The sequence below is a fragment of the Glandiceps talaboti genome, chromosome 18, assembly GCF_964340395.1.
Source record: "Glandiceps talaboti chromosome 18, keGlaTala1.1, whole genome shotgun sequence".
NCBI lineage: Eukaryota > Metazoa > Hemichordata > Enteropneusta > Spengelidae > Glandiceps > Glandiceps talaboti.
Genome location: NC_135566.1, coordinates 7058886 through 7069470, shown reverse-complemented (window position 1 = coordinate 7069470; position 10585 = coordinate 7058886). Strand labels below are relative to the sequence as shown.

The window sequence follows — 10585 nt, the reverse complement described above, 5'->3', positions numbered from 1 at the left end:
GTCTGTCTGTCTCTGTCTATAAATTTCATTATTTTCAGTTTTAATATCCAGCAGAGGTGAAAATTTATACCACTGGTGATAATTTCATTGTTTTCTAAGTACATTTTTGTGAATACTCTATAAAAACAAAGACCATACCATGCATTCAACAAAAAAAAAAATGTAATTTGAATTTATAATTAGCATAAACAAGACCGAGTAATGATACCGAACCGGATGGATTAATATGTATACAAGTATACCTTGGAGTATGGTGGGTAGGCCATGTACATACAGGATACATTCCGTGCCTTCATCAGTTTTCTGAGAGCTTGTGAAATCTCTCTACCATAGCCAGTTAGACTTAGAATGTGTGGATTACAAAAACCATCAAACTTCTGCTGAGATGCACAGCTAACGGCAAATGGAGAGAAAAATTGACAAGTGAAAATTTATGCCAGAATCATGAAGTTATTTACCAAGTGACACTTAAGAGGGGAATGACATACCAAGAAATAAAGGCATTTTCATAAATTTGGGTTCTGGAGACTCACTTCATTATTGTACATCACATACATTGTGTGTGATCATCAAAATACACCTAGTGGAAACTCATTCATTGTTCAGTTGAGGTCCTTGCCATGGCCACACATTCTTTCATTGGAGTCAGCAGACATGCATCATAATGAAAAATGAATATTCATGATTGTTTATTTGAAGGTAATGTAATGTATTAAGTGAGGTAAGACTCTGAAATTACTCATCAGAACCAAAGTTTGCTTTATTTCCTGGTGTGACGTTCCCCTTTAATAAAATGTTGAAAATATTGTACTGTGCAGCAAGACTGACAAATGTTACTCACATTTCTCCAGTTTTGTTCCGCCAGTGAAATGTCATAAATGGTTCACCATGACAGATTGTTTCCATGGCTACATCTACAATTTCCCGGATGAAGGGAGCTCTAATGAGATGTGTATCTACATCTAACAATTTATCCAAGAGAGAGATAGAATTCCATCGTAGAAAGTCAAGTGTATCCACAATAATTAAACATCTAGCGTTATTTACACTTTCTAGACACTCTTCTTTAGGTTTACAGAGATGATTAACTAACTTCAGATTCTCTTCTGGAAACTCAAGTCCAAGATCAGTTTTAATAAGAGAAGATATATTTAGCAATGAGTGATCGTTATACACGGTTATTGCATCCACACAATCTGTATAGAATGCTTCTGTTGATGCAAGTGGTAGTAGTTGTCCAAGCTTATCCACATCAAAGGTTTCATGGAACGGTCTGATTTCAGCCGAGTTAGTTTGTGTTGCATGGTTCTTGAAAGGGTACGTTACTAGAGTGCGGTTCTGTACTACAGCGAGACCGACGCCAGCTCTCAAACGGCGGTATTCATTTTGTGGACCAGAGTGTGGATTTAAGAAGGCTACCATTAGATATCGTGTTTGGTGATTTGGATGTGTCACAGCTTTGTTACTCTGGTGTACGTTTGTTCTCTGTATGCCATAAACTGAAGTTGATAACTCGGTATATGTAGAATTTTTCAGTTTCACTTCCTCAGCTGAGTTTGTCTGTGTGATTCCATTCATTAATGTAGTTGACAACATGATGTCAATATTAGGGTAATTATAATCCTGTAAAGCTGACACCTGTGTGAGGTAATTGTGATAGAATAAACATGTTTTAAAAAACACACCACGATTTACACTTTACTGGTACTGACCGACAGCATTTATGTTTTATACACCTCCTAGGGAATCTGATGCAAGAGAGAATCACACACACACATGCATGCACACTTTATAAAGTATTGGTTTACATAGATTCCTATTGGACCATAGTATGAATCTAACTACTATTCTTTTCAGTGTCATCCCAGATATTAAGATCTCTGTTAATGATAAACAAGAACACACCAAATCAAATTTTCTTGTCGTTTCAACCACTGTAAAATTATAGCTATAGCAAGAATTAATGTATAACAGTGAAGGAATGGTAAATGTTGCAAATTAATTTCAAAACCAAAAGGATACTTACAGAAACTGATGAAAGTGTGGCATTCTTCACATTGATTTGGTAAATAAAGATTATGGTCACCAGTGATGTTAAGAAGATAGAGAGTGAAAACAGTCTATGGATGGTGATAGTGGCGGCCATGTTTATCTACATCCATATGTCATGGTATCACAGAAATACAAAATATGAAATCCGAGAAAAAAATATATCCACATGCAAATGCAGTTATTGTTCTTTGTTTGAATCTCATCAGATATATTAATGTATGTCAGCATTTTGTTTTGTAGTTTATAGAGTTGATAGTGAGACACATGGGTGTTGGATCATTTTGAAGCCAAACAAGCATCATGATTTATAGCCCAGTACAATAAATACTAGTACACATTTACAGTCCAAAATTTGGACAATAGTTTCCACACTTAGCTCAGTTACCTGTACTGTTCTCCGACATTGAATGAGTGCTTTGGTAAAGCTGATGTGAAATAAATTTGCTATCTTTGAACATTCGAACACACACACACACACATTGCTGAATGCATACCATGTGTTTGCATAATATGAATCACAGATAGAAATCATCGTAAATGGAGTAGTCCTGGTAACAGCTGTTATGGCAAACACAGTCAGCTTGCAGTATGCTATACTGTCCATTGAGAGTAATATACCCACAACAATCAACATTAGGGATATTTATGGTTCATTTCATCATTAATTAATCAATTTCTTAGTAAATTGATTTGGAATCTCAGAAATTCAACAAATGATAAACTACTTGTATGAAAAAGCTAATTTTTCTTTCCATACAGCAATTTGTTAAAAGATAATACCATACTCAAGCCAAGTTATTGTCTTTGAACAGAAAATAGGATTGTTAGTATCAAATTGAACTTATATTCAAAACATAAACTTGAAAATTGTACCTGAAATTTTCGACTGCACACTTCAGTCTTCGTCAACAGATTGACCCACTTTTCAGCACACATGACCTATGATGGACATGTGACCCATTGACAGAGACTGAAGCATGCAGTTGAAAATTTCAGGTACAATTTTCAAGTTTATGTTTGGAACAAAAATTCAAATTGATACTATGATTTACCAACACAGATGAATTTCCATTTCAAGAAAATGGGATTATATAGCAGATCGTTCGACGTCATGACAATCTGTTTAGACTCTATAACATGTTCTGAATGTAGATGCAAAATTAGTTTTATTACAGTCCATGTATTTAGTGCCAAACATGTGAGGACTGTGCACTCTGTAAGACTTTCTTTTCGCACAATCATGACTTCATTTTGAGAATGTTATTTTCAAGATGTTTAATTTCAATCCAATTTTTGTGTACAAAGAAATAATCCCCTGGTAAAAAAAGGATGTAAATATATGCACACAGACAAAGTCTTATCACGGTGTATTTTATATTTTTTTTTAAAAAGGAAATATAACAACAATCATGGTTGAAAGGTTGTTTTAATGATGTTATATTCAACTGGAACAGAACAAAACATATCAACACAAATAAATATTTCTATGAAGTGAATAGAAACCATACATACTTGTACTTCATTTAATATCTCCCTTGATGCGAAATTAAATTACTGTAATATGTTTACCAACAAGGATAGCATACATATTTCATTTTATATATGATTGTTTTAACTTAATTTTGCTCATAAAGGCAGAAATTTAGATTTTAGAATAACCTTAATATGTCACACATATGGCAACACACAAATTCAAATTCTTAGTGACAGCATTTTGTACAAAAATGAGAAAAACGACAAAATTCAAACCATACTGACAGGCATAAAATTTTTTATATTAAATAAAAAACGTCTGAATATATTAGCATTTATACAATTCATATCTGGGTAGGGAATATTTTTGTAGAAAAATGCAGCTGAATGGCTCCTGATACATCAAAATGTTTGTTCAGTTTGCTAATATGTTGTGGACTGAAGTCTGACAAAGTGCTGAACTCAACTGATTTAAGATCAGAAAGTTACATCTTATTTTGTCATTTACAATTGAAGCTAGTAGACCTCAATCAGAATGTCACCACACTTGACAAAACATGGCAAATCAAACATTGAAATATGGCAATGTTGGTAGACTTTTGTTGAGCCAGATGATAAAATGCAGCAATGTTAGTAAACCTTTGTTGACCCAGATGATAAAATGTAGCAATATTGGTAGACTTTTGTTAAGCCAGACGATAAAATGCAGCAATGTTAGTAAACTTTTGTTGAGTCAGATGATAAAATGTAGAAATGTCAGTAAACTTTTGAGAGTCAGACGATAAAATGTAGCAATGGTAGTAAACTTCTGAGAGTCAGATGATAAAATGTAGCAATGGTAGTAAACTTCTGAGAGTCAGATGATAAAATGTAGGAATGTCAGTAAACTTTTGTTGAGCCAGATGATAAAATGTAACAATGCCAGTAAACTTTTGATGAGCTAGATGATAAAATGTAACAATGTCAGTAAACTTTTGTTGAGCCAGATGATAAAATGTAGCAATGCCAGTAAACTTTTGATGAGCTAGATGATAAAATGTAACAATGTTAGTAAACTTTTGATGAACCAGACGATAAAATGTAGCAATGCCAGTAAACTTTTGTTGAGCCAGACAATAAAATGCAGCAATGTTAGTAAACTATTGTTGAGTCAGATGACAAAATGTAGCAATGTCAGTAAACTTTTGTTGAGCCAGATGATAAAATGTAGCAATATTATCCTTAAGAATTTGTTGAGTCATGGCTCCAATCTTTTTCCTGATTACTGCTTTCTGTTATATTGTAATTGTAAAAGACTAAAACTACCCACATTAATTTTCTTCTAGGGCCATTATAGATATGTGGGTTCAATCCCATCTTTTCTTGCAAAGAACTGACTTTTATTTAATAAAAATATTGTGATCTCGTGTGCAAATTTCACAATAACTTTATGATTATTTTCCTGGGAAGGATACTAGAAAAACAAAACTATCAGTGAAAAATAAATGAGATACTACTATGTGTTTAATAATAAAGAATATGCAGACATAACTCTAGTATGGCAGTGATTGGACTTCAAAATTGTACTGTAGAGTATTGCTATACTTTTACATATAAAGGACTTTATTTTGGCTGAAAACTGAATTCTGCTATTGTGTTTACTAAGTTTGCTGATAGAATGATAACAAGTCTTGAAGTATGTATTTCCATAAAGGAATTATTTTTAGGAGCAAATAAAGGGTACACTATCAAATATAAATTCAGCCAAACATACTCTAAGTAATGGCAAGGTATATGTTGGATATCGTGTCTGTCCCAATCCTTAGTAATGTGGAACTGTGTAAAGTGCAGGTAATTTGTATATTTTGAAATTCAAAACTACTGTCCTAGTCCAGGCAATTGATGAGTACGAAAGCAAACTTCATTATCAATGTTAAAGCTCCTGCGACATTTATTGCCATTGTTCATGAAAGAAAATACAAAACAACTGCATTAAAAACAGAAAAATGATTTATCTTGGGCACTTTGTTCAGATATTGACAATATTTGTGGTATTTGTGAACATTTTTGGTCATTTGTGGTATTGTTAGCAGGACAATGTAATCTAATCAGGTTAACCTGGATAGGGAGTCACATTTATGTACTGATAATGTTCACCTCGATAGGGAGTCCATCATTTGGTAGCTCCTGACCTGACACTGTACTACTAGTGTTTACCTTGATGGGGACAATTGAATTCTTTTTGGAAACTGATTCCTGAAGTACTGTGCTATCTGATGTAGCAAGTCACGGTGTTTACCCTCTATGAAAACCATCTCTATGACAACCTCTTTGTTGATGTTTTTGATCATCAGTAAACATTTCAGCAGTGGGGGTTCACAATCTGACCCAGTACTCTCTTCTGTGGATTGCTGAGTTGACTGGCACACATCACCAGCTGTAGATCCACTTGCACTGTGGTTGCCTGTACTCTTTGCTGCTACAAGGTGACAGTGTGTGGCTCCATTTGAGCTGCCTGCGCTAGCACTGTGATTGCCTGTACTTTCGGCTGCTTCCATGGGATGATCCGTCCTTTCTTCCAAATCCCTAGAATTGTCACATGATAAGACACAAGTAGTCATGCTATTGGAACTCTTTCCCTGTTCAGTCACATGATTTGGTTCAGCTGTATGATATTGGCATGTTGCCAAGGACTGTTCTATATCTGCTCCACCATCTTTCTTCTCACAATTGTCAATTTCATTCTTCCTCTCAACATCCTTCTTCTCATCAGCTGTTGTCTCTTCATTGTCATTTGCCTTCCTTTCCATGTATGCTGCCGTTTCTACTTTGCCATCTTTCCTCTGAGCACTTCCTTCATTGCCATCTTTCTTCTCCCCATCAGCTGTCATTTCTACATCATCACATGGTTTACCTGGTGTAGCTTGAGCAGCTTTCAGTTCCTTCCTCATTGCTTCTCGTCTCTTTCTCCTTTGATTAGACCAGGTGTTCTGGAAAGCTGTTAATTCAAATTTAATCTCTACTTTGTTGTTCAACAACTTGTATTGAATCTGTAGTTGGAGAAAAAACACAGAAAGTATGTACACTGAATGACATTTCAAATAGGGGATCTGGTGTAGCACTCTGTGGCTGTGACCAGGACATGCCACTATGTTAAAGGAGTCACTGACTCCACATTGAGGGTGACGATGACATTCATATCAGCTCATAATATCATCATACACTGTGTGCTTGTCAGTACAATTATGTCCCACAATGTAGAGTCAACAACCAGATGACCAATCGACATCAATTAGGAATGTCATCAAAATCTTTCATGAAATATATTTCTGTGTACTGTGCGGCATCCTACTGTCAAAGAATCCATTTACAATGGGAAGCCAAAGCTAGCTTTACTATATTTCACTGATTTTAGTATGGCTGCATAGAATGCTGAGGTGAAAATTTAGCCCCCATCCCCACCCCACACCCCATATGACATCCTCCCATCCACCACAATCAAATGCTAACTACATGCAAGCTTTATTTACCTGCAATTCTGTCATCATTTTCTCTACTTCTCTCTGAACAGCAAGTAGTCTAGTGGCTGGTGGTTTCTTCTGTATGGCTTCGGTGATCCGCAGTCTTTCAACTGCATTTCGTACAAAGGTTTCTGGAACTTGGATCTTCATTTGAGGCTTTTCTTTTTCTGTCTTGAACTTCTTTAGAGGGGAAAGCTTAAAATTGAAGAAAAAAAAAGAAAACAGGATATTATTACATAAAGTAAAATATTTCACCATTGTGTTAGTACCTTTCAAGGACAAAGCTGTTTGTCTTCCGACTTGCCCAATGTTTTTATTATTGATGGAGTTTTTCTTTTGTTGATGCAGAAACACTTTCAAAAAGTTAAATGCATGATATTCAGGTTACCCACTTTTCAGGCATCTTTGCAAGAAAGCGTTGAACAATGTTATCCCAGAAAATGATTGCTAGACTTTTCACCATGTATGGCAAACACATGGCAGTACAAGAACTAGTCAATGACCAAGCTTCATGAGTTCCTAAAACTGACAGAATTGAAAATGGAAGAAGCAGAACTATTTGAAAAAAATTGGAAGAGGATTAACTTTCAAATATGTGTCCTTGAAGCAAATTTGACGTGTCACTGACACACAGCAATGTCTAGTGACACACCTGTTTCCTGTCCCTATGTGATGTCTCACAAAAAAACCATCAAGTTTTTCTATTTTTTTGATCAGCATCAAAATATTTTGGAAATTAGCAGGTAGAAGGGATTTCCAAGTATGCTACAGTACTGAACAATTCTCACCCACAATTCTGGCCCAAATCTGCTGTCAAATACTAGCACCCTTAGTAACCAAACTATATAATCTTGTAACTTTACAAGAACTGCAATATGACATACTGATGAACTTACCGGTAGTGATGAATCGTCTTCAGTAAAGGTCCAAGCTATGCCCCATCTCATAGTTCTACCTTGACAAAACTCTGTGGTTGTCACTGTTCTCACCTTTATGAGGTAAAAAGGATGGTACATTTCACTGTATCTGGACAACTTGCAAAATTGTTTACAAAGTTTATGTATCTAAATTGGAAGTGCATGTACGTCTTAAATGCCTTAAAATTGAAAAAAAAAATTATACAAGTCAAAAAATACTGTAAATCAAGAAGTGTGACTCAGAGGTATACCCTCCTTAATGCAATGGGAAGGGACTTGTTCATTACCTTGCATTCACTTTCCTGAGGTAGAAATTGGAAGAAGTTTTGTGGCTATGTCAATGAGGCCAGTTTCAAAAATAGTGCATTTTGATACCCTATCATACAAACCTTGTGTTTCTTCAGTTCTGTTTTCAGAGGCCAAATACTCTTCTTTTTACCAACCATTGATGTGTACCATCTAAAACAGAACATATCAAAATCATATGAAATAAAACATTTGGAATGAAGGGAGTTTGAATTGTTAAAGGAAAACAAAAGTTAGAGTGGCAAAACTGATTTTTTTTGGAGTATGAATGTTGTATGGTGACGTGGTAAATTGATAAAATTTAACATGGACCCAGAATGGCAGCTAACGCCTTGAGATGGGAATCATATATAAATATATTTCCTGGCAGCTTAACCACTTTTGTCACCCAATGATTAACATCTTTTAATACCTTACGAATATCAATGCTCATGAGTATCACTGACCGACCATAACTCACTTGATGCTGGGGAGAAGCCTGGTTATTTTTCGTGATTGCAGTATGTGTACAAACCTGACTCTATCCCTGTACTTCAGACTATCCGCAATGATCTTCTTAACGAATGTTACTTCTCCACCCTCAGCTATACACTCGGTGTCAGCTGCTGTATTTATAGATTTGGGATCTGGTCTATCCTCACTACGGGACAACAATCCCTGTGCTTCCAATGGACTTCCGTAGAATGGTGGATTACACATACAGAAAGTATAACACTGTTTTGGGTCTCCTTCTAGAACCGTCCTAAGGAGACAGTCTTCACTTGTCTTTATGACTGAAATAGCAAGTACAAGTTCGACATTTGTTCATCATTGAGAAAAAAAACAGGGAAGTTGCAACAGGATGTGGAATTAGACAGGTTAAAAAATATATAGATTTTAAACTTTAAGTACTCAGGAAGAATTCTAGACAGTAAAATACAGTACTTCAGGAGCACTGCACATGTTATACCAATGTGTAACATGGTCAAATTATTGTATTTAGCAGTCTAAAATGATTAATTTCAAATTTTTGATATATTTCCCATTTAGATATTCTTTTGAAGTATTGTCAAAAACTTGTAATAATTATTAGTCCAATTAGTTACACAAGGGATTACAAAAACATGGACGTCCGTGGCTTTACATTTGGCAAAGTATTATTAGCAAACATGACGATGTATAGGGAAGTAGACAAAACTGGGCTTTGAGAGTAATGGTTCAGCAATCTTAGAATTTTCATTTGCTACCTTTGAATCCAGTAAAGGGACCAGTTTCAATACATTTTCCTAATAGATAATAGTCAATAAATAATGTTTGTAGTTGGTAGCCTTACTACATACCTAATAGTTAAAGTTGTGTTATTATTCTTTTTTAATCCCCCAAAACCGTTTTTTCCTCCTTACCTTTGATCTTATCATTTTTTTCATTTCTTTCAATATTTTCAGTTGCATACTTGATGTTCAAGTCATCTGTTTCGGTGGCAGTAAATTTCCAATCATTCACAACCTCTCCCAGTAATGGATATATACACGATGCTCCAGTTCCTTAAAACAAATCATGCGTGAAAAAATGTCACATTAGTTAATAATTGTTCAGATTCCAGTATTCTCTTCTCATTTATGAATTTATAAATCAATAACTGCCATTCAAATATGACAAAACATGAAATATGAGCTAATAATTGAAATATTTTTTTAACTTACCAATATCTATTCCATGTATATTACTTCCCTTGTAGTTTCCATCTTGTTGAATAAGGTCTTCAATCCAGTGTATATAATTCAGTCGTAGTGGAACGGTTGGAACCAACCTATCCAACGGCAAATGCACGTCAAGTCCGTAGTCTTCCTTCAACAGAGTACATGTGAGGGCCCGGAGCGCTTCCGGGTTCTTAAAATCCAAAGTGACTTTTCCATTTAAATTCATTTCAACATGTTCTCTGAAGCTGGGATAATCGGCGGCAAGTTTGGCAAAGTCCGGAGGTGAACTTTTGTACCTGTTCCGAGGATGCATAAAACGATTTAGCGACATTTTGTTCGTAACCAATACGTACGTCTGTTCAAAAAACTGAAGTCAGCAAATTTATGCCTCGCGCCACCACCGTTCGTTAGACTGTCTGGCGCGTCGAAGACATTCTAAGTTCGATGGCAAATCGGTTGAGAAAACAAAGTAGTTCTTTCTCTGTCGGTTGGTTTTACAGATCCTGGATCGAAGCCGGGCCAATTTACAAACTGACAATGTTTCGTTACCTGGGAATATATGTGGACACGAATAAAACACGGACGAGCTGCAGGCGGAAACATTTAATTTTGTTATGGCGTAGTGCATTATGGGTAGTTGTCGACAGCTGCGCAAATG

At 35.5% G+C, this 10585-nt stretch overlaps 1 protein-coding gene across 1 annotated transcript; it reads right to left on the bottom strand.

Moving 5' to 3' along the window:
* Nucleotides 1-5428: 5428 nt before the first annotated feature.
* Nucleotides 5429-10533, bottom strand: LOC144449406 (RNA N(6)-adenosine-methyltransferase mettl16-like). Its single transcript, XM_078139935.1, has 7 exons — nucleotides 9931-10533; nucleotides 9631-9771; nucleotides 8763-9021; nucleotides 8332-8401; nucleotides 7922-8014; nucleotides 7035-7220; nucleotides 5429-6554 (listed from the first exon to the last, which is right to left on the bottom strand). Exons 1-7 carry the CDS (start codon nucleotides 10256-10258, stop codon nucleotides 5718-5720), a joined length of 1914 nt encoding a protein of 637 aa, XP_077996061.1. The 5' UTR covers nucleotides 10259-10533; the 3' UTR covers nucleotides 5429-5717.
* Between the last annotated feature and the right edge of the window lie 52 nt (nucleotides 10534-10585).